Source organism: Zonotrichia leucophrys, chromosome 4A (genome assembly GCF_028769735.1).
Source record: "Zonotrichia leucophrys gambelii isolate GWCS_2022_RI chromosome 4A, RI_Zleu_2.0, whole genome shotgun sequence".
Taxonomy (NCBI): domain Eukaryota; kingdom Metazoa; phylum Chordata; class Aves; order Passeriformes; family Passerellidae; genus Zonotrichia; species Zonotrichia leucophrys.
In genome coordinates, this window is record NC_088174.1 from 2,209,951 (window position 1) to 2,234,488 (window position 24,538).

Consider the following 24,538-nt stretch of genomic DNA (forward strand, 5'->3'; position numbering starts at 1 on the left):
TTAAGTGATCGCTCTGCTTTTCTGCTAAATTAACTTAAACCAATTCTGCTGCTTTGCCTGGTGTGTGGGTGGAAAAAAACTGACTTGGGAGGAAACCTGAGCCCAGTCCTGCCCTCTGTGTGACACCACGTCTACGCCTGTGGCCGTATCAGCAACGTGATCTGCCCACTGCTAGAAAGGCTCCTCTTCCTCACCGCCTGCTACTGCATAAGGTGTCCAAGCCTCACTTCCCTCTGCTCCCAATGGCTCCCAGGGCTCTTGCATATCAAGGTTTTTCATGAGAAATCAGCAGCAAAACGCACAGGCTCTCAGTTGCACAAGGAAAACAGATCTTTGTTGGGTTCCTTATTCTCGTGGAGGGCGAGGGTGTGGTGAGGAGGGTTACAAATAAGGCCTTTTGAGAATACATTTAGCATTCAGTACTTAACGCTGTCTTAATAAAGTCCAGTCATGATCCGGCCCTGATTGGTGAGATCACAAATAGCTCCATTGGTTGTATTTGTTTCATGAACTGAATCAAAGAAAAGGTTCAGAGTTGTGTTTTAAATGAATGACTCTGCTTTTGAAAGTTCAAACTATATTGGCATCGCAAGGTTAGACATGGAGGAAACACCAAAGCCATGATGGGAGAGCGCTTCTGACAGGCTCTGCATCGAAAATGTTTAAGAAACTATCCAAAGGAAAAGTGAATAGCACTCAATGTATGAAATGTATTAGTTCTGTTTTTATACCTATTTCAGAATTTATCCCAGGTTCTTATAAAATATATAAAACTGAGATACAAAGAATTAGCAATGTAACTTTGCATTTCAAATGATCTTCAGCTACAGGTTTTGCTTTAAGAAAACAGACACTTGAAAAGCAGCTGTTCTGTAGTCTCTAGATGCAGACACTTGAGTTCCTGGCAAACTTACCGTCAGTGGTTTTCTGAACTCCTCCACCATTGCAACTCTCTCCTATAATGAAACTCAACATTTCACCATTAAGTTTTTCTGCTCGTGGTTTCAAAGAGAGGACGTTACCATTTCCCAGCATCGGTTTCAAAGGTCCTTTTTTTCTTTTTTTTTTCCCCCCTTTTTGTTTCCTTTTTTTTTTTTTTCTTCCCTTTATGAGCTTTAAACCACAGGGTGAATCCATGAAATGAGGTAAGTAAATTTGGCACACTTCTAGTCATGTCCATAAAACTTTTGGTAAGTTGTATCAGTGAACAATATCGTTTTTCATCGTGAGTTACAGGTGCTTTCGAAGGGGGGTGGTTAGTACTTAACAACTGGAATGTTTCTAGTAAAACCAAAAGGCATAGCTGCAGAAAACACTCACAACCCAATGTTGATAGAGAAGTAAAAATATATACAATACAGTCACTTGTTCATAGTTTGGCACAATTTTTTGTTGTTGTGGGTAATAGTGCATAAACTACTGTACAACAGTATGACTTTTAAAACAGTCTTTCACAGAGAATACCAGATTAGGTTTGCTTCCAAATAATAAAATTCCCACAATTTCAAACTCTTCATTTCAGCACTTACATTTCAACAGACCACAAGGCAGATTTCGAAAAGGAACCGATGGGGGAAAAAAAAGAAAAAACAACCGGGAAATAAAAAAAAAGGTAAGAAAAAAACCAAACATCAACCGTCTTTCTAGAAAAGGGAGTCTCTTCTTCAAATACAGGAAAACCCAAAAATGCTGTTTCTGCTTTAAGAAGAATGGAGTCTGATTCCCTGCAGGAAAAAATCAAACATTTGATGCCATCTTAGTTAGCTCGTCCGGAGTCACCACGACGGAGCGAACGCGCTAAAGACGGGCGGGTAGAGAAGATGCAGCTTTAGATGATGCAGGTTAGGAGACACAACAGCAGAGGGGGCCAGAAAGCACTCAAAAATTGCCACGTGAAGCTCAATTAGGAACGAGTTCTCATTTGCAAAGTAAAGAGCCTTTAAGTTTTGAGATCTTGGCTTTTGGATGCAGAACCTCTTTTTTTTTTTTTTGTGGTTTATTTTTTACAAAATGTTCCAAAAAAAAAAAAAAGTCTTTCCTTGTCAAAATCATTAAAAAGAGCGTGTAATCTTTTTTTTTTTTTTAGTTTTTGTTTTTGTTTTTCTCCCCAATAAATAAGTAATTAAAAACTGAAGAAGCCAAACAGCAGAAAAGAGTAGCCTTGTTAGTTTTTTTAACCCCAGCCAAGCCAGAAAATTGGTCATTCTTTTAGGTAGCTTGCAAGTCATAAGTATTTTCATGCATTTAAAAATAATAATTAAAAAAACCAAACAAACAAAAAAAAAGAAACCAACCCCAAAACCAAAACCAACCAAAACTGTAAAAGGGGAATGTCTTTTTTTTTTTGTTTTTTTTCTCATGCAAACTTTTGCTTTCAGGAAGGAAAAACTGAGGAACAGCGGGCCTAGCAGGTGGGAGGGAGGTTAGGGGCATTCCAGCCAGTTTGGTGCAGCATTACCTCAGTTTCTCAAAAGCAGCTGTCACGGGTGGGTCCTTGTGGGGCTGTTCGCGGTCCGTCCGCTTGATTTTACAGTTCTCATCCCTCAGTGATTTCGAACTGGATTTATGACGGTAGAGTTTTTTATGGGTAGGTCCATTATTGCCTAAAGTGCTCAGGTTACTATAGTTTTTATCAAAAAAGGGAGCGTGAATGTCCGTGGTGAACCCGGTGGAGCAGTTGGGGCGCCCGGGGTCGCAGGTCACAGCTTTGCTGTTTTTGCTTGAGCCCTTGTTGTTCGACTTGTGGTTCTTCGCCGCCCCCGGCGAGCCACCGTTCGCCTTCTTCTTCGACTCTTGGGACGTCCCTGCCAAAATTTTAAGAGTTTTCAGTTTCAGGCTGTTGGACTCCGGTGACCGGAATATGTCTGGAACGCTGTTGTGGCCGACGGGCCCCCACAAGGGCTCAATGGAGGCCATCATAAACCTCTGCACATCGGCCATTCCCGACGCGATGTTGGACAGGATGTTGGAGGGCTCCTCGAACTCCCTCTGGTCATCGTCCAGGAGGCTGGTGGCATTGCCCAGGCTGGCTTCTGACCAGCCCGTGCCCCCCTCTTTTCCCAGTGCCCACTCTCCAGAGAGCCCGTTGTGCTTGCCCAGCTTCACCCCCGCCGGGCCGCAGTGCTGAGTGCCCTCGGCCGCGCCCTTGGTGGCCGTGGCCACGGTGCCCAGCTGAGTGACCACCCTGCCACCAACAGCTGGAGCCTTCTCGCCATTGATTCCTGCTGCATTTTTCCCTTTCCTGGTGGATTTGGGTGCCTGCCTGGAGTTTTTCCCTTGCGGCTTATCGGTTCCTTTGTTGGTTTTGGGTGATTTTTTCCGGGTGGCTTTCTGGGAAGAGCTTTGGTTTGTACCCACATTCTTGCTGGATGAACTTTTCCTCTTCGATTTTGACACTTTGCTATTGGTGCTAATTTGACCAGATGGCTCATTAAATGTTGACAAGCATGGACTCTTTTCGAGAAGGCTGACAGAATCTTCATCGTTGAACATATGGAACTGGAACTGGTGATTATTTAAAGCAAACCCATTATCTGCCTGATCCTCGGTCTGCAGGACCCCACAGTTCCACTTGACCTTCTCGGAACTGTTGAGGGAGGCCTGGGGGCTCTCCTGAAAGCCCTTCAGGGTGCCCAGAGGCTTGGCATCGGAGCCAGCTATCTGTGGGGACAGGTTGGGAGTGTCTGGAGGGGACATCTCCGAAAGCGACGACTGGCGGAACCTATCAGGCGTGAAGTTGGAAATGTCTAAAAGGTCCGTGGACTCCTTCAAAGGGGTGATTTCATCTATGCTCTGCTGGATCACTAGCTTGGGACTGCAGTGGGCCAAGAAATCATCATTAATATCATCCTCGCCGTCCTTTTCACAAGACTTTAAACTTAAAGAACTGTAATTGCTAGAACTAACTGACAATGAACCCACTGAATCAAAACTAATGAGCCTGCCATCATCCGTACTGAGTGTACCTCGTTGGAAATGAAAGCGCCCCTCTCCATTATTGAAATGACATGACTGATAAGAATCATCAGACTGCACTTGTTGGCTATCCGGCATGTAATTTTTTTGGTATAGCAATTTGCCGCTATTCAGATTGACTTGAGTGTATCCAGAGGCGGGGAGGCCGTCCGTGCCCGGCGCGAACTCGCTCGGCATTGCGGCCGCCTCCGGCACGTCCCCGGGGAAGTCCTGGCGCTCGCTGCCCTTGCTGGCCGGCCACATGCTGCCGAAGCCGCCCTGCTCCATCTCCAAGTGGCCGGGCGACTGCTGCAGCTCCGACTCGGAGGGCGGGGAGAGCACGCAGCTCTGCGCCGGCTGCAGGGACGGGAAGGGCTTTTCCGGCGGGACGATGCTGGGGAGAGGGTGCTGCTGCTGCTGCTGCTGCTGCTGCTGCTGCTGCTGCTCGGAGGGGTGCTGGGCGAAGTACGGGATACCCGTGTTGCTCGACAGATCTGAAGCATCTAACAACGTCTGCAGATACCCTCCGGGGATCAGGGGTACATTGGTGGTGATATTAGCAGATGGCAGAGGCTTGTCTGAAGAGGAGGTGGATGGTAGGAAAGGAGAATTTTTAGCAACCTTATCCTCGTGGCACTCTGGGAGATGGGAGCTGTCTGAAGCACAGGGACTGTTTTCGTCCTTCAGACGCGCTGCGGAGTCCTGGTTTTCCAGTGCTGGGGAGTCCTCTGCCGTACTGGTGGCAGCTTTAATCTTCTTGCACTTCAACCTGGCCTCACTTTTGAATTTGATTCTGCGGAGCACTTTCCGCTCCGTCCCCTTGTGCTCCCGCTCCTGCGGTTTGCATTTCACGGCGATGCCCGCGATGTCGTGGACGTGCAATCCGTTGGCACAGCTGGGGGTGGCAATGGCTAATGCCGGCAGCCCTTTCAGGCCCACGTCCTCCTTACTGCTGCAAGGCTGCTTGTGATCAGAGGAGCACGAGCCCAGCTTGTTCACTGATTGCTCGATGGCTTTAATTCTTTGAATCCGGTGCCTGTTTGCTAGCTTGCATTTTCGCTTCCGTGGGTGAGGGAGGAACGAAGCATCTGAGCCGTTAAGATAGAAATTCTGCTTGTGGTAGAGAGACGATCTGAGCAAATCCAGCCGGCTCTGCTGCCTCTCCTGCCAGAAGCCCTTCAGTGGGGCCAGCTTCTTGTATTTGCTGAGCAGCTCCTCGTTCAGAGTAACAGTTGTCTCGTTGGCATCCACTTTGCTGAGCTTCACCAGCATATGCTTCTCCCCTTTAAACCTGTTAATGATGATGTACTTGATGATCACGGGGGGCTCCTTGCGAGAGACTTTTCGCCGTTTCTTGGGGCACCACTCGTCGTCGTCCTCCTCCTTGGGCCCGTCGGGGAGCCACTCCTTCTTGTCCAGGATCTTCTCGTTCTCGATGGAGTCCACATCGTACAGGTAGTCGTCGCTGTATCGCACTTTCCTCTTGGCCCGCAGCCCGTAGTTCTGCTGGATGAAGGAGCCGGAGTGGTCCCGGGCCAGGTACCGGCTGCAGTCCTTGATGTCCCGCAGCACGTCGTAGGAGGACTCCGTGCAAGTGCTGTCGTCGCTGAACTCCCCGGAGTCCTCTGTGGAATTCACCGAGTCCAAGAAGTGGCTCCTCTTGGAGCCCACGTACTGCACCATCTCTGTGCTGTTGCAAGATTTATTTAAGGCAGCTTTCTCCTCCTCCTCACCGTCCTCTTCCTCGCCGTCCTCCTCCTCCTCCCCCCAGATGATGCCTTCCTCGGATTTGAATTGAGAAGGGTCGGTGGCACCGCTGGGCCCCCTTTTCAGGGTGCTCCTGCTGTCCCTTTTGGTGCAGTTGCTGAACACGCTGGGGAAGAAGTTGAACTGGGCGTCCTCTTGTAGCGTGGTGGTCTTCTCCCGCACATTGTCCTGGAAAGATTCGTATCTAATCTTTAGGGAGCAGACATCACTTCCCAAGGTGGAATCGTCATCATCGAACATGTAATTGTCCACGTCTTCCTCGGAAAACAGATTTACAGAAAGCTCATTTTTGGAGCAGAGGTCAAGCAGCTCAATTTTACTTTCACTAATGAAAGATTCAAAATAGCCCCATTCCTGGTTGGGATTTGTTAGTAAAGGTTCCTCACCATTGCATTTGTCTAATAGTAATCCCTCGTAATAATTTTTCTGAGTGGGGTCCTCTGAATCACTGTCAGATTTCTCTGCATCTCTTTTGTCCGCTGCCCTCGATTTATGCATAGGGAAGCTTAAAAGCTGGTCTGAAAGCAGTTGATCCCCATATCTCATGGTTTCTCCTGTGCTCATGCAGTGAATCCCTATATCAGAGACCGAACAGGTGTCATAATCCCTATTTATATCCCCCACTTTCAAGCTTATTCCCGGCTCCGCATCGATGCCGTCCTTGGATTCAATGAAGCAGCCCAGGCAGGTCCGGCTCGGCTGCATCAGGCAGTCTCCCGTCAGCGCCGACATCCCCCCGGGCTCCATCATGCTGAACGGAGCCTTCTCGCAGTCGCCCGGCAGCGACCACGAGCTCATGCCCTTGGTCACGCACGACGTCAGGGAGATGGCGTGGGCCGACGAGTCGTCCGAGGCGTGCTCGGGGACATCGGTGAGGCGCAGCGGGGACGGGGGGCTCAGCAGGCACGGCTTCTTGGCCGTGGGGACGCGGTGGCACGCGGGGCCCTCCTTGGGAGCCGCGCTCAGCGCCGGGAACGGCGCCGCTGCCTCGGCCGCGCTGCAGGGCCTCTCATCGGCGTCCAGGGCGTGCGACTCTGCGGGATGGAGCAGAGGGAGAGAAACACACAGGGGTCACCAACTATCCCCTATTCAGCCACAACCAAACCGCCCTTGGTGTGGAAAAAGAGAGAGGGTTGCAAAGGTTACCACCCCTAAAGGTTTCAGGCTCGCCACCCCGCTCCCCTTCTCCCAGTGACTTTTCCCAAGTGCTCCTTTGGGAAGCCCTTCCCAGCAATCCTGGATCCAGTTAACGTGGAGATGTGTGTGGAAGGCAGAGGTAAACAGGCTGCTCCCTGCAGCCAGCTGGAAGAGGTACAAGAGTACGTTTAAATCACGCAACGCATCCGCTCTTCCCTCCTCATATCCATACGGTTACCTGGAAACTGCCTCTCAAACCTCACAATGTTATTAAAAAAACAAAACAAGCCTAATAAAAATGTTCTCATTAACATTGAAAAAATTAACAGGAAAGCGAGATTCTTAAAGAAACAAAGCACCCCCCCTGCAGGGTCTGAGCTTGCACACACCTGAGCTGCTTTACTGCTCCAGAGTCAGGGAGTGATGGCTGATTTTAAAAACCCAGCGGTCTTTTTGTCACTGTCCACGCCAAGGGAAGGCAGAAGATAACACAGAGTTTAAAGCAATTATTGTTAGAATTATTGTGGGGTTTGCCATTCTTCCCTAATCGCTAAAAATGCCTTTTTAGTCATGTAAGGATTTTTTAACCTAAGGATTTTTTTAGTTTTACCTCGTCGCGCTTCTTTTAAGGCAGAATAAAGTTATGAATGTACTTTTATCTGACTCCTGGCTCAACGGACGGTATGACCCTTGAAATTTAAATACGATGTCTTTTCATCCATGAACACGCTCTGATATCTCTGTATTAAAAAAAAATATATTCCAATGAGTGCATTCATCCCAGCCAGAGAGCTCTGCCGACTCTGAGCCTGCTGCTTTTGTCATGGCTCAGGTCTCTCCTTTTTGGTGGCTCTGCTGAAGGCAGAGGGGTGAGAGCCAAAGCTTTCCAAGGAGGGACAAGTGCTTTAAAGCACAACTGGAGCACCAGGATGTGGCATTAAATGGGGCATGCAAAGGGATTTATTTGGCTGCTGTGACCCTCCACAAGTGCTCTTATTCCAAACTGAGAGGAAAGTGAATCTCCTGCATCCTTGGCAGCCTGGGGAGGGGAGGCTGGTGCTGGCACAGGTACCTCCAGCACAAAGGAAAACCCCCAGGTGGGGAGGATGGAAAGGAACAGGATGCCATGGAAGGAGTGGGGTGCCTGCCTGTGCCAAGCAGGAAGTCAAAATCCCCCTAATTTCACTCCAACAAGTTTTGTGCTACAGGGGCCTTAGGGATGGAGCCATCAGTGAAGCCTGAACAAAGCACAAACTGCAGCTGGGGCCTTGCAGCACTCCCAGGACTTTAAACCTCTTCCCAAAGACTCCCCAACTCCAGAAGTGCAATGCAATGCCTGTCATCATCTTCAACATGTATGACTTGGGAAAGGCCAGACTGGCTTGCTTGAAAATGGTTAAAAAAAGGAAATAAATAAAAAAGCTGATTTTTGAGTCCCTCCCACCAGTCTTCAGATCAGAAATGCAGAGGTGGTATCTTTTTCCTTAAGCACCAAAACAAATTAACCAGTGCAGTTCCACTTCAGAAGTAAAATAAAATAAAAATCAGCTTGGAGCTGACGGGAAGCATGGAGAATTTGAGGATAAAAGAAGAATGTCTGTGAATGCTGTAAGACTCGAAGAAGGGGGAGGCAGAAAGCTGAAATTCAATCTGAAAAGCTGCGTTCAATAGGCAAAGCTGCTATTATATAAAATAAACCCTCTCTGGGCGTTTCTTTAGGTTTATACTTGTGTGAGTGAACTTAACTCTTGGGAAATACAAATGCCAAAACCTGATTTTCTGGGGCTCCGTATCAGCCTAAAATCAGGCCTGTGTTCAAGTGATGCTCCAAGGGAATGCAGTTCAGGCAGAAAATGCTGGAGAAGCAAAACCACTTTTCCCAGTTTCCCTCAGCACCCACCCAGCAGCACATGGGCCAGGGGAGGTGGCAGCTCCAGAGCTTTGTGCTGGCTCCTGGCCTTGGATTCAGCAGCAACTCCCACACAGCAGTGTTCAAACTGAAACTTTAAACTGGCAGAGGCTGGGATGGGATGTGGGGAGGGAATTCTGAGCTCTGAGGGTGGGCAGGCCCTGGCACAGGGTGCCCAGAGATCCCTGGGAGTGTCCAAGGCTGGACGGAGCTTGGAGCCACCTGGAATAGTGGAAAGTGTCCCTGCCCATGGCAGGGGTGGCACTGGATGGGCTTTAAGGTCTCTTCTAACCTAAAGCAGTGTTATGTTATGTCTAATTAAAGCACTTTTATAGCCCTGTTTAATTGAATTCCATGGAATTGGTGTGAGTCTCTAAAAAACCCCTCTTACTGACCAGGGCAGCACTGACTTTGTTGTCCCCTGGATCAGACAAAGGGACCAAGGCTACAAAACCCCTTTGCAGCTCCAGCAGCTGCAGTTTCACCCTGGGTAGTGAGGAAGGGCATGGGCTGACAGGGACAGAACCTCCCAAATCACATGCCAGGGACAAACAAGGGTGAGCATGTGCCTCACCTGCCACCAGCACCAGCTGCGGGGCCCTCATGGGCACCCACAGGGCTGGAGCTGCTCCAAGGTTTTGGCAAAGAACATTTGTCTCTACCACCTTGCACAGAGCTGACAGAAAGATCTGAACATATGTCAGAGGACAAAGTCCTTGACATCTAACAGGATCAAATTTATATATAAATAAAATCTATCTATCTATCTCAAGATTTATGGGCCAATACAAAATGTAAAAAGCCATGAAATTAAACATAAAACACAGTGAAGAATGAAAGCATCAGGCTCTGCCTCCCCTCTGCATTCACTGTGGCCAGAGATTACAGTCCAAATGACCTCAGAAAATGCTTGGAGGCTTATTTATTTCAATCAGGGTTTCAGACAGCTGAGCACTGTTACTCCTAATTAGTTATTCTGAGAGCAAATATAGAATCAATGAAAGAGAGACAAAGTTGGGCATTCTGGGATGGCTGCAAGGGGCTGATCCTTCCCCACCTGGCTGCTGGCTCCCAGGAACACTGTGTGTGCAGAAAAGGGATCACAGGACAGGGAATCCCATGTGCTGGGTGATGGGACACGGGCAAGAATGAGCTCACAAATCCAACCCTCCCTTCCCGCTAATCCTGGTTCCTTTCTCCCACCCAATCTCTAATTTCCCCCCAGTTTGTAGGGACTAAGTATCCTTCAGATGAATCTTGCTAATATTGGCTAATGTAATGCCAAGAGAGGGGAAGATTCCCCACAGATAGAGGGGCTGCAAATCCTGGATGACTTTTTCCTCCAAGAAACCAAACCAAAATCTCTAATTCAAACTGCATGTGCACATAAACATTTCCAGCCATGCACAGGTAAGAGCAGTTCTTGTTAAGGCCTAAAAAGGTGTAGATTTATGGCTGGAATGATTCCTGGGCAGAAAACACCCATTTACTCCCCTGCTCCACATTGCAGAGATACCCACAAACTGCTAATATTAAATGCACAAAAGGAATTAGGAAAATAAGTTGGCTTCCAAGTTGTCGCTGCTCCCTCATGTACCATAATTAAGTTCCTTACCATTTTCTTTCACCCCATTAATCAGGATAGTTTCTTGGTCTTCTGAGGCACAATCCTGCTCTTGTTGGTCATCCATCAATTTAACCTCTTTCTGTTCACTCCATGCCCCAGTGCATCTGGCCAACCTGCACATTTCCAGAAACACAACCACAGTCAGTGCAATCCCCAGGATCAGCTCAAGGAACCGTGAATAAAAAATAACAACAATAAACCACCCCCACACAGCCTCACACGCTGCCTGCAGCCTCCTTAAGAGGACAAATCCAATTTATTTAGGCTCTCAGCTTGTCACTTTTCCACTCCAAAAGCCAAGTCCCATGTATTTTCAGCGAGGTGAAAATGTTGTGTATCAGCATTTCCTTCCCCCAGGTCCTGCTCTGGGAGGTGGGGAGATGCTCAGCACCTCTGCAGGACCCTCACATCACCCAAAATTGCTGTGCAAAGGCACATTAGTCATGTCCAGCCAGGAAAGGGCATCCATCTCCAGATGGATCAGTGCAGAGATGAAGGAGAGGACTCATCCCAGTTCATCAACAGCAACTCTACGATGGAGCTGGAAAAACCCACAGGTGAGGAGTGACAGCTGCTCACCCTCACTGTCAGCCCTTCCAAGCACTGGCAGGCATGAAAAACTTCCCCAAAAAACATTTTTTTGGTGGAAAAGAATCTCCAGTGTCACTGTTCACCATGGGAGCCCCATCCCTGGAAGCCCCATCCCCAGACCCCCATGGCTGCCCCCCATTGTCCCCAGTGGGTGAAGCTCCAGCTCCAGGGAGGGCTGGGCAGTCCAGGCTTGGTGGGGCTTCACCAGAGCAAAGAACCTGAGGGGAGGATCCAGCCCAGATCTTCTCATTCCTGCACTGAGGGCTCCTCCCCACCCTTCAAAGCCACCACCTGCCCATGGAGTGATGTGGCATGGCATGATGTGGAACCTGGGCATGGCTGGCACTGCAGAACCCTCATCAGGGATCCTGACTGACAGAATTTCACCTCTTTAAATGCAAATCCAAGTCAAAATCTATTTTATGCTCTTCTGGCAACTCAAACTCATTTTTTTTTCTCTCTCACAGAGCAGGTACTAGATTGCAGCATTGGTTTAGGTGTTTTTCTGGGTTTGGGTTGTTTTTTTTGTTTGGCTTTTTACTTTTCACATCAACATTTGTCAGTGTCTGCCGTTCCCACAGCACTCATTGCCCTGGGGTTCAGCAGCCAAACTTCATTCATATTCAGATTTGCAGTGGAGTCCTCTTAATTAACGTGAAATCTTTACAACCGCCTTAGTAAGTGAAACCTTCACCCAACTTAAAGATGTTGTGACACCGAGAGGAAGATAAGAATAACAAGCATCAGTAACTCCATTCCTTTGCATATTTAGAGGAATATTTAACTAACCCCGAGAGTTTTCCTTTGATGCAAATCCCCATCTCAGAGCTCTCCAACACCAGCCTGTTTGCTGTGCTGAGACCCCAGCACCCTCCCCACAGCCTGAGCTCCCTCTGTGCCCTCTCATTGCTGACATGCTGCAGCAGGAGGGGCTCCAAAAGCCAGGCCAGAGATCAGAGCTATTTTTCCATGAAGGAGATTAATGTCTGAGTGTGGAAGGTGCTCTGCATCTGCCACTGACAGGCTGCAGCTTTGTGTCTCCTCGATAATATCTGCCTGGTAAATGTGCCTTAATTAAGAGAAGTATTAATAAATTAAGTTTTTTAGAATATCTATTAATGAAAATATTAATAAAATATTGTCAGAGGGGTCTCAGGAGAGCAGAGAGAAGCACCACTGGCTGCACACATGGGCTGCTGGGGAGGGCCCTGAGGTGTCACAGAGTGGTTTGGGTGGGAAGGGACATTAAAGCCCATCCAGTGTCACCCCTGCCATGGGCAGGGACACCTTCCACTGTCCCAGGCTGCTCCAAGCCCTGTCCATGAGGAAGGAGTCCATCTTTCCTTGATTCTGATGGATACTCAAGGGCCAGCCTTCATGGGGAGAGCAGGAACAGATGGGGGAGAGCAATGAGCACCCAGGCACCAAGGGAGAGTTCACAGACCCTTAATCTCATGGTTTATGATTTTTTGAGGATGTCTATGCACAAGGGGGAGGGAACACACCAGGGATGCTCCTGGTGGATGAGATCCAAAGGCTGGAGAAGACAATGAAGGCAATGAAATGCAGCAACAAAGGGGATGTGCCTGGGGAGAAGCCTTTTCCCTGACCCAGAGAGCAGAGCTGAGCTCCAAAAGCAGCTGGGAAGAGCTGAGCAGGGTCCAGGTGGGCCATGTTCCCACAGGGTCAGACAGGTGAAGCACAGATGGGACAGACAGCCCAAGTCTGCTGAGACCTGCTGCACAAGGGGACCTTTGGGACCAGTGTGAGACCCCAAAAGGGACTGGGAGAACCAGCAGCAACTGGGAAAGAAAAGTGATGCAGAGCAGGAAGGAACAGAAGGCTGGGGATAACAAAGAGGAGAAGAACAGCTGGTCCCAGGCAAGGAAAATGAAAGCAGGAGAGGTCTGGGGATAAGGGCAGAGAATACTCTGGGTAGCAGGAGAGCACAGAACACAAGAGTCATCTGCAGACTGAGGTACAAAAGGGAGAGAATATAAATTTCAGATGGTGTCAGGCACTGAAGAGAGGCACTGCTGGGGTCAGGGTATTATGGAGAGCTGGCAGGAAGAAAATCAAGCACCAGCTCCAAGTTGGTGAACTTGACTGGAGCCAGAGTGGATGGAGGAAGAGGATGGCGGGTGGAAGGGACGTAGGGTCAGCTACAGCCTCTGGAGGAGGAGGGCAGGAGCACAGAGGGGCTTCAAGGACAGGCACAGCACGTTCAGGCACAGGGAAGAATGCAGAAGCACTTTTGGTGATTGCACCATGGAGCTCAGGGCATTGGGCTGCTAAGATCACAGCTGGCAGCACACAGAGCCACTGGCCAGCAAGGAGACGGAGGGGAAGGAGCAGCAGGAAGCAAGCAGTGGAGCTGAACAACAATCCAACTCATTCTAAGCACAAGATGGACAAATTAATGGACAGAAGGGCAGGATGCAGAGCTGTGGCAGCAACACCCAGGGCTCACTGACCTGGAGAAATCCCTTTCAGCCCTATTGCCTGAAAGTCTGCAAGTGCCTCTAAACACCCTCAGCATCACAGCTGAGGAAATTCCCCATTCCTCACAATTCCTGCCAATTTTCCTATTTCTAGTGCTAACAGGGCCATATAAAGCCTGTTAGTGACCAGCCCATGTGCACACAAACAGCCCCACAATGGAGCCTCTGCCACAAACCTGCTGCTGCCTTCCAGCAGGTCCTTCATCCAGGGGGCCAAAAAACCCAAAAGATGCTTTTGTTCTGTTTTAAAAACCTCCTGAGACACTCAGGAGGTGTTATGGGTGTTGGTGCTGCTGGAATGGAGGCAAACATGGCTGGAAAATGATGGCTCCACCAGCACAGAGCAAGGTCCTGGTGGAATGTCCCTTCACCAGTTCCTTGGAGTAAAACCAGATTATTTCCTGTTCTAGAAATTCCTAGAATTGCAGAATCCCAGAATGATCAGGGCTGATCCTGGACATGTTCCCTCACTCACCTCCAGTCACATAAGTGATGGAGCTGCTGCTCACTTAAACCCATCCAAACTTTAGGATTTAAGCATGTTCCTGTTAACACTGATTTTACAAAGACAAAAGGGGAAATGCCATCCTTTTAAACAACCAAAAAATAGCATCTGCTCAATGGCTGCCCTCTACAAGGAGAGCAACAAGTTGCTTTGCTTCTTTGTCAGCCAGAAAATGCCCATTTTCTGCTGCAGCTTTTCTGAATGGGTGTTCACAAAGCACACAGGCCTGTCACTCTGTCAGAGGTGCCATGGGGAGGTGGCATCCCCTGGGTCCTGACAAGAGGGGACAAACAAAGGAGTTCGTCATGATTGCCACAGAATCCAGTGCCTGGCCACTTAAATCTATGTATCTACATCTCAATATAATCTATAAATACAAATATTTATCCCCTGCTGCTTGAACTTCACCTCATTCCTATTTCCTGGGTGATACCATAGAGCTCAACACTCTGCCCAGGAAGAGAAAGGAAAATAAATCTACCAGGAAAAATAAGGAACAGCCCATGACTGGAAGCTCAGCTGCACACTGGGGATTCTGTGAGGTGGACAAGGTTCTAAGCTGGTAGTTGCTTTGGAATTAAAGTTACAAGAGTGTTTCCCCTTCAAGCTGAATAGACAAAAAGCCACTCACACCCAGACAAAACCCAACGTGCCAGCTCCTATTTACACACAGCTTCCACATCCTGAGTGTTGCAGCTCATGAGGGGAGATGGAGAGGGAGTATCCAAAGTGAAGGAGAATCTTTTTATGGAGAAGTGGGGGAAGAAAGCCAAGAAGAAGAAGAAGCTGTACCTTTTTTTCCTGCAGAATTGTGAATAAGTGCAGGTGTTCTATATATGCAGTTGTATCTTTCAAAAAAAGAGCTTTAGAGAAATTAATTACATGTCAGAGCCTCTGACAGGTCTTTTAAGAATTGTGATACTTTTGAATGAAAACATTATATACTTAAAAAGAAATACCATGTAAATGTCTCTGAGATATTTACAGTCAGTGGAGTAATAGTAGGAGAGGATTCAGCTCTCCCTGTGCATGGGGGATGCTGAGCACACCCTGCTCCTCCCAATGTCTCCTGCCCCTGCAGGACCTCAGCAACTGCTGCAGGAGCTCAGAGCAGGGCCAGGGATTGGCTGGGAACACAACCCAGGCTCTCCCCAAAACGCTGAGCCACCTGTCTGTCTGTCTGTCTGTCTGTCCCCTCCATCCCTGAGCACCAGCTCCTCCCAGCAGCAAGGACATCACACACCCCTCCTCCTGTGCTGCCCCTCTGCAGAGGACAAAATCCACGTGGTTTACTGCTTGGTTGGGTTTTTCTTGGGTTCTTTCCCCTCCTTTTTCCCCTCTTTTTTAGTCCCACAGCAGGACACAGGACAGAAGTTCCCATGGAGAAATTGTGGTGAGGCTGCACCAGCAGCCACAGCAATGGCAGGCTGGTGTTCACTGCCCTGAAGGACGCTGCTTTCCCACCAGATCCTGAAATCCCCTGATCCTTTATATTCCAGGGATGCCATCTGATCCTTGTTTTTTCACTGTAATTTCACAACTGGGGGATGAAGTGCTCAAAATTTTCACTTGCCAGCAAATGAAGTTATTAATAATGTTAGAATTTTAATACTAACATTTTATTTTATTTTAATACTAACACTTTATTAGTAATGTTAGTATTTTAATGCTAACAGCACCTCTCTGAGTAAAGCTCTGTTTCCATTATTTTCCTTTCTACCTATGCCAAGGGTCTCTTTTTGCTGAAATAGGAAAAAATGCAGAGTACCTGAGGTTTCCACATCTGACAGGGTCAGAATTCCTAAGGAAATGGTTCCTAAGTGTGGAGCCATCCTCCACCTCTGCCCAGCACCAAGTGCTGCTCCACTCCACCAAAGGGATGTTGGACTTGAGGGTTCTGGTTTCAAAGCTCTTTTCCCAGAAAATTCTCACAAGGAAATGGCATCTCCCAGCAGCTCCCTGGGCTTCTCCTATCAATGATGGTGAGCACACAAGAGAAAAGCCCAAGTGAGGGAGAAATAGGAAACAAAGAAGGGTTTTGTGGGTCAATCCCAGCAGTGAGACATCTAAAACCCTACAAGAGGGCAAGGCCTGACAGAGCCAGTGTTGGCTGAGAATAGGTTCAGGTATAAATACAGATAAAAGGCTCCAATGAGGAATAAATCTGGAGGAGGGGGGGATAAAGTTGATTAAAGAAAAAGGAGGTTGCAGAGAAAATGGAGAACACAAAAACCATTAAAATAGGAAACAATTTCAGAACTGGTGTGTTCCCAGAAGGTGCAAAGGATGGATGAGTTGTTAATATTCATAGCAAGCCTCCACTTTCCCTCAGCTGAAAGCAGATGCAACAATTACTGCAGAGCCCAAGCCCCAACTCCTGCAGACCCCCAGATATGATATTAAGAACAGGCTATTTAAAGCCAGCTCTCAAATAAATGACAGTTTCTGACCTTACTCTGGGAGGACATAAGGTGTGAGTGTTTCAAGACCTGTCACAAACAACTTAAAGGCAAAAGGAAGGAAGTGAACAAAATTACAGCCTTCCTGACAAAGCACACGTTAAATACCAAAGGAGCTCTCTCTGCAAATGTATTCTCAGCCATCAAGAGCAGCAGTGTATCACAAAGGGAAAAAGGTGGCAATTAAAATCCTGGAGGAGCTGAAACGCATGAGGGAACGTCTGAAATGTGGAGAGGGCCTCAGCATAAAACTGTCCTGGGTTAGGGAAGGCAGAGCTGCCAAAGCCCAGGGAGGAGAGCTCCAAAATGCAAAGCAAGGAAGGGAAGAGTCAGGGGAGAATCACTGGGGAGCTCGTGGGGAAATGGAGAACCAAGAGAATGAGGAAAAGGAAGGGAAAAGGATAGCCCAGGCCACAAACCAAGGCCTCAGATGAGCACAGCTCCACCCCACATCCCCACAGTGACCAAGAACCTGAGGAAACCTTGATGATTCAAAGCAGGAAGAATTAAACATCCCTTTTTACCAAATGTGGGATGAATTTGCACATGGGGCAGGTTAAATATTCCTGCGGGAATAATGAGGAAATGCAGGAGCCCAGGAGGACCTCATGAGGGTTTCAATGAGTGCACCCCATTCTGAGGACAAGAAGCATAAAGAGAATTCCTGCCTACCCAGAGCAAGGGAGGATGATTAAGAAGAGTCGCTGGGGTTTTTTTTGGTCATCCTCTCATATTTTATAGAAGTGGAAGGAAATGAAGCAATAATTAGTGTCAGCAGCTGCATAGTTTTGAAAAGCACTGGCAAGTGAGGGGGAGATTTTCATCTCCTGAAAATGAGTAAGAACACAAACTTTGGTTTAGCTGCGATGGCCAGAAGTAAAAACATTTCTTATTAACAGGATCACAGAATGGTTTGGGTTGGAAAGGACCTTAAAATCCATTCCACCACCTCCCACTGTCCCAGGCTGCTCCCAGCCCCAATGTCCAGCCTGGCCTTGGGCACTTCAGGGATCCAGGGGCAGCCACAGCTGCTCTGGGCACCCTCACAGTAAAGAATTTCCTCTTCATTCCTAATCTAAATCTCCCCTCTGGCAGTTTAATCTCTCTTTGTCCTGTCTGGAAAGCCTCTCTCCATCTTTTTTCAAAGCTCCCTTTAAGTAGCAGAGGTGCCCACAGACAGCCCATGATGGTGCTTTTTGCCTTTCTTCCTTAAAGGCAACTGTATTCCAAACATGTTGTTTTCACTCCATCTCTGCATATGAAGTTAAATATAATGAGAAATGTTAAGGGCCTGGATTTCTGAGAAAATTAGAGTGGAATGATTTAAAACTCCAACTCTCATAAATCTGCAAAGGTTGAAAATTCAGCAGGATGGTGGGGTATTAACCTCACAAAAACACGAGGACTCTCCAAAGCTAATTATACATCAGTCTGCTCTAAAATAACAAAACCAATAAAGAATGGTTTGGGATGGAGATTTCTTGATGGGCAGAATTGCTTCATTTAAATGAACTTATTACCCAGATTCCCTTTCTGCTGCTGTATTTATGGATCCATTGACAAACCAGTGTCTGAAAAGCTTAACAAACTCTTCCTGTGAACCTCATCAGGAAACAGGAGAGGCCAAGGTCAAGTGCATTAAGATTACAGAAGCTGATGAAGAAAGGGGATGTTTCAGAGTCCCTCACACACTGGGTTTTATTAAATAACTCAGCTGAAGAAGGGTGTGTAAAATTTTGTTTAGAGATATGAATTAATGCAGAGCCAAAACAGCACAAGGAGTTGGATTTCACAGGGATATGCTGAAGAAAAATCTCAGTCCTAAATTTTGCCATTGCCTCTTTCCCTATGAGAAATATTCTCTTATTTTCCTTGTTAAAAAAAACCCACCAGGTTTAAAAAAAGAAGGAGGAAAAGAGGAAATTTTTTTTTTTCTGTAGAATTTGTAATATATTAAAGTTTGGGCTAAGGAGGGTAATTAGGCTGGTGCCGGAGGAGGATGTGAAAGCTCATCAGGATATTTGCAGTAACCCTAGCGGGGTAAACATTTCTCTTTTCTAATATCTTCAAATTAGAAATTTTATAGGAGAAAAAGAAATTTTAACAAATCTTGTTTGTCTCTTATTAGCAATTAGCCAGTGTGGACTATGGATAAAAAGTGTTAATTTCTAAAGTACACATAATTTTCATAAAAGCACAGATAGGAAACCCAACAGCAGAGTGCTTGGCTCAGGCACAGAAAGGAATTCAGATGGAGCAAGGGAGGAAGGGCTCATTCCTCCCATGTTTTACCCAAAGAATTGGTTCAGGGAGCTGCTGTGCCCTTACTGTGGGACATGGAATCCCAGAATCCCAGGATTGTTGGGGTTGGAAGGGACGTCAAAGCTCGTTTGTTCCCATGAGCAGGGCCATGCCATGTGCTACATCCCAGGCCATCACCTTGAAGAAAGTAAAGTTGGCCAGAAAAGAGGCAATGGTGAGAAATCCCCCCAAAAAAGGGTGATGTTCCATGGGGATGGGGAAGACAAAATCCCCTTAGACATTATATCCAAGTTTTTAGCCAGATCCTTTGAATATTCCTGAACAACTCCCAAGCTTCATAAGGATTTTTCCTTTCTATGTACATATAAATGATTGCACTGATAGCAGATGGGCCCTTCCATACGATTTCCTTTTTAAAACTTCCAGCTCCATGCAATTCCTGCATATTCCTTGTGCTTGGAAAGGAACTCCTGTGCTTTCAGCTCCAGAGCACAAAACTGGGGTTACTTCTGCTCATTTGGTTTTAAAACTTTTAATTACACAAGCGGGTAACAGCTCTTAAATACATCCTCACCATCATTTTGCCCTGAGAAAACCTCGGTGCAGTGGCACTGCCTGGCAAGGTGAGCTTAAAAATGAGCCACATTTTGGGAAAACATGCAGCACCTACTGCCTTGGGTTTATTTTCCTGAGTAGTTTCCTGCAGCTGACACAGCTGGACCACAGATTTTCCAGGTAAAACAGCTTCCCAGTCTCATCCTGTGATGTGCATCCCAAGGAGTGAATGCTTCTGACTATAAAGGGAATCAGGGGAGGTAGGCAAAGGAAATGATCAAAACACTTATCACACCGAGAAAAGAACTTATTAGGCCCGATAAGGAGTTGGAATTGATGACAATTATAAGATACCATCCATTTTTAGCTAATAATTCAGAAAATGGATGAATTATTTGAGGAATAATATGTGATCATTTATTTAAAGACCTGTACTAATGTATACACTGGAGGAAGTGGAGCTGAGGTTGTGGGAACACTTTAACACTTCCATTCCTGGTGGTTCTTCCTTTCCACTCAAATATAGAGATTTAATAGCACTGGATTTGGTTTGAGGGTTACAGGGCCCCTGCAGAAAACATCAAGCCATTTTCCAAGGCTGCTTTATACACAACCTACTTTTCCTCCACTTTCCTATTCACATGTAAGAAATCCACCAACATTTTCCCTTTGAGAACAGTTTCATTTATTCAAAATTCCCCACACCAAACAATCCCATCCCCACTCCACAGGCCTTAGCAGATCCCACAATTAGATGGAAACAACAATTAAATCTAAAGCCACATCTCTTAATTTTACTTGGGAAGGTTTTGAGTTCTGCCAAAGGTCGGAGGCGATTTCTGAAGGGAAAATCCCACATTAGGAGAGATTGCATCTCCTAAGATCTCAGCCCAAATCTCCATCTGTATCCAGGTAACAATCTGGAATGCTGATATTTAAGAAGAAAAATATCTGGCCAGCTGCCCCAGCTCCCTGGGAAGCAATGTTTAGTTAAAGTCTTGGATATCACCGAAAGAAGATGTGGAGATGTCACACTGAGGCTGAAGCATTTTTTCAAGTGCTGAATTATTCACCCGTGAATCTCAGATGTGAAATCCAAATGCTCCGGTACTGCCCCGGCTTTAGACAATGGCTAATTCCTTTCTGTGCCACTGCAGGGTCTCTTCATCAGCTTTCTTTCATCTATAATCACAGCCAGGTCATGGATTATTAGTCATATTCAGTGCAGAATTCAAACCCTGCCACACCAATCAGCCGGGCCGGGGCTCCCCCGGCGTTAACAGAGCAGCTCCTGGCACGGCCTCACAGGGCACAGGGAGCCACAGACACAGCAGCACTGCCCAAACAACAGGGATGGAGCCCTGGGCTGGGACAGGACACAGAATGTGGGAACCCAGGACATCCCTCTGCTGCCCAGGATGGCCAGGACCCTGCCAGGGGGCTCAGAGACCCTGGCACAGAGCCCAAAACACCTGTGGGTTTGATTATGACCTGTGGAACAAATTACCAACCTTAGATGAAGATCAGCAAGCCACAACAGTTTAGGCAGAATAACAGTGAAGTTATCACGGGGTGGAAAAGTAGATTTTGGGGTTTTTGGTATGGGGGTTCAGGGGGCAAGATGGAGGGATCTGGGCGTGTCCAGCCTTTCTCCTTTTTCTTCTTGGCCTCCATCTTCTGCTGTGATGGTGGCACTCACAGATTGGTTTAGAGCAGAAGCTCACTGTCTAACACAGGTGATGGGTATTGGAAAGTAATTGTAAACATTGTACACGTAGTTTTTAGTATAAAGACATAACACTGCCCTGGGGGCAGGCAGAGTGCCTGGAACTGTCCTGCTGGATGGACCTCGGCAGGACAGGAGAAAAGCTTTTATAGATAAGATACAATAAACAACCTTGAGACCAGAAATGAAGAGCCCTGACTCATTCTTCAAGCCCTGGGCTGGGAAAAGAGACTTTCTAACTCTTGTCGGGGTCACTCTGAGCAGCTAAAGATCCCGACAACAGAACAACCTGGGGCTGCAGGGATCTGCCCCAACATCCCACCTGCAGCACCAGGCACAGGGGAGCACAAATCAAGGCATGGCTTGGGTTGGAAAGGATCATAAATAAAGATCAGCCCATTCCAGCCCCTGCCATGGCAGGGACACCTTCCACCATCCCAGGCTGCTCCCAGCCCCATCCTGGCCTTGGGCACTGCCAGGGATCCAGGGGCAGCCACAGCTGCAGTGGGAATTCCATCCCAGCCGCTCCCCACCCTCCCAGGGAACAATTCCCAATATCCCATCCATCTCTGCCCACATTCCCTGTGTCCTGTCCCTCCATGCCTTGTCCCCAGTCCCTCTCCAGCTCTCCTGGAGCCCCTCTAGACCCCTCAGGGCTCTGAGCTCTCCCTGGAACCTCCTCCAGGTGAACACCCCCAGCTCTCCCAAGCTGGCTCCAGAGCAGAGAAACTCAATATGTTTCCCCTCCATGTAAATGTAGTGGGAAGAAAAAATCATAAAGACAGGCATTTATCAGCCTTTGCTGGAGGTGTTACTTTGCATATCAAGCCATGAGGATGCAATTGTTTCATTAGGACTTCGCTGGCGTTTGTAACGTTTAATGAGTCCTGGAGAACAGAGGAAGAAAATACTACAGGCATTGCTGCAGCCAAGATAAATAGGTAAACATCCCCTGCCTGACATCAGCTAATGCATCACAGCTCTGCTCACTTAGGGCAGCCATGAAATCAATTCTTCAGTAAAAATAAAAAACTCGTATCCCAATCTGCGCTCACGAGTTGAGGGACGATGTGAGGGAGGGAAACTTCAGCTGGGCTGGAGGCTCCAGGCCTCTCTTTGTCCCGTCCTCATGCCAAGCCCTGCTGAGGGCTTTGCTTTCCACAAAATAAGGGGGTTTTTTGTCATTTTTCCCTCAAAATAAACAATCTGGCTTTTTAAAAAGTTTTTCAGGAGTCAGCAGCAATGTGTTCCCAACCTCTCAAGGACACTTCACTGTCACTTCCAAAGTACCCCAGATAAATTGAGAGCAATGATGGAGCTGCTAAGAAAAAGTCAAACAAACAAAAAACCCAACTTCTCTTTAGCAAAGCTAAAACACATTTTAAATCACTTCAAATCCTATCTTATTTTTGTCTATACTTCTCAGCCTCCCACTGTAAAGAGTAAGATCTCAACAAAGTCAAAACCCAGCTGAAAACAGATTAACAAATTCCAGCTGAAGGATGAATTCCTGGTTTTGTACCAATTCCCCTGGAAAACCAAGACCAGATAGTGCACAGGATGCACCTTGAGGTTCCCCCCTTGGGTGGGCTTTGCTCATGTCACCCTGACCCTCAAACCCTGCCAGGATTTAAGGGGTGACCACCCTTGTGCTATTAGTTTGCCCAAGGGGCAGCACACCTCAGTTTCCAAGGGAAAGAAAAATGGATGTGATGGACCCCAGAGCTCCCCACCCAACATCTCCTAGCAGCACATTGGCTGATATTCCTCCCAGACCCTGCAAAGAGCAGGGAGAGGGGAAATGCAAAGGGAAATGGAGCCCACGGGCTCTGGCTTGGCAGCAGAAACACCATCAGAGAGGAAGAGTGTCATGGATGTGGTGCCATCTGTACCCTGTGGTGCTCCAGCAGTTGCTGCCACTGCTGTTGGTCCAAGCTGGCCAAAATCCAGCAAATTCCACCCTCAAAGTCAGTGCCAGTGGATGAGCAGGGTGCACAGTTACCATCTGAAAGAGGAGAACCTCTTCTAAAACCTCACCTCTGAAAGAGGAGAACCTCTTCTCAACCTCACCTCTAAATCTCCTAAACCCAGCCCTGCTGCTGGGATTAAAGGAGGTGGGAAGGTGTGACCTTGGCATCACAAGGAGACACAGCCACCTCCAAGGGATTCACCAAAATCCCTACAACCAAAATCCCATCCCTGTTGAGGTTCCTTCCCTTTCAGCCTCCACAGTCTGGTTCTCCACCCTGCAAGGAGAAGGGGTGCAAGGCAGGAGCTTGGGGATCCTGCACGTCACAGAGGCACCTCAGATCCTGCTCAGACTTCACAAAACCATTCAGGGCTTTTTTGGGCAGCAGCTTCCATCTATTTTGGGCTCCAACTGATTGGCAATTTTGAAGAACGCGCTGCAAATTGCTCTGCTAATCACAGCAACTCCAGCCATGGAACTGTATTAAAATAACATCAGTGCTGAGACACAAAGCTGAGATCAGCCAGGGAATGCTGAGCTGAGGCTGCCTGCTCTGGAGCCATCATTCTGCCTGCCTGGAATGCTGCAGCTCCCCAGTTTTTCCCTGCTGATTCCAGATTCCAGCTGGCTGCTTGCATCAATTCAATGATAACAACACTCAGGGTTTCTGTATTTTCAGAAAAGCAAGTATTTCTGTGGTGGCCATGGCCTTTCCCAGGCTGCAGGTGCCTTCCCAATGCCACCCAGGTTGGCACACAGGGATCAGGCTGCAGCTCTGACATGCTGAGTGTCAACCACACCTGGGAAAGGCCATTCATCCAGCTGAAAAATAGGGATCTCTCCAAGGAAATATTGACAGACACAAAAAAAGATTTAAAATTCCTCTTATACCAAGTTGTCTCTAAATCCTTTTAGTGGAGGCAGGGAGAGACAGGGCTTTGTGACCTGTGGGGAAAGGCTCTGCCCTGAGCACGTGGGTGCCTCTGTCTGACCTCAAACCCTGCTCAGCTCTGCCTTCCCCCAGCTCTAACCCAACAGAGCCTTAGGGAGCATCATCTGTGGCCTAACAGCCTGCAAGGAGGGTCTGTGCCTCCATCCCTGAGATGAAGATGGATGAATCCCTCCCTTCTGCACCTCAGGTGAGATCCCAGCACCTCTGTTGAAGATTGCAATGCAAGATGTTTTCCACTGCCATCTGTATGGCAGATTATCAAGTGGGCAGTTTGCTTTATCTCTCTCTTTGAGTGACCACATTCACACCTCCCTGGGAGGGGACGTTGCTGATAACAGCTATTGAATGTCCCTGCATGGCTGATAAGAACTACAGCATCCCATTGGGAGATGTGAGCCCAGAGGGAGGAGCCAAGCATTCCTACCCAGATATAATCCAGAGGTTTGAGACACCAGCACGGCTTCTCCACTGGATTCCCCAGAGGAACAGCAGCTGCCTCTCCTTCCCCTGGATCTTCAGAGGAAGAATCCATCCTTCTCTACAGGATCCTGCTCCAGCAGAACCACCCCTGACACTGCAGGAGGGCTGAGCCACAATTCCAATGGGACTGCTGCCAACACCCTG

The 24,538-nt window shown here is 47.7% G+C and overlaps 1 protein-coding gene across 1 annotated transcript in view; it reads right to left on the reverse strand.

The window, feature by feature from the left end:
* Positions 1–1,573: 1,573 nt before the first annotated feature.
* Positions 1,574–24,538, reverse strand: part of NEXMIF (neurite extension and migration factor) — a 167,899-nt gene continuing 144,934 nt past the window's right edge. The window contains exons 3-4 of the mRNA XM_064713055.1: positions 10,383–10,507; positions 1,574–6,755 (exon numbers count right to left, since the gene is read on the reverse strand). Coding sequence (XP_064569125.1) covers positions 2,455–6,755; positions 10,383–10,458 — 4,377 coding nt within the window. The 5' untranslated portion in view covers positions 10,459–10,507 and the 3' untranslated portion in view covers positions 1,574–2,454. The remainder of the gene's footprint in view (positions 6,756–10,382; positions 10,508–24,538) is intronic.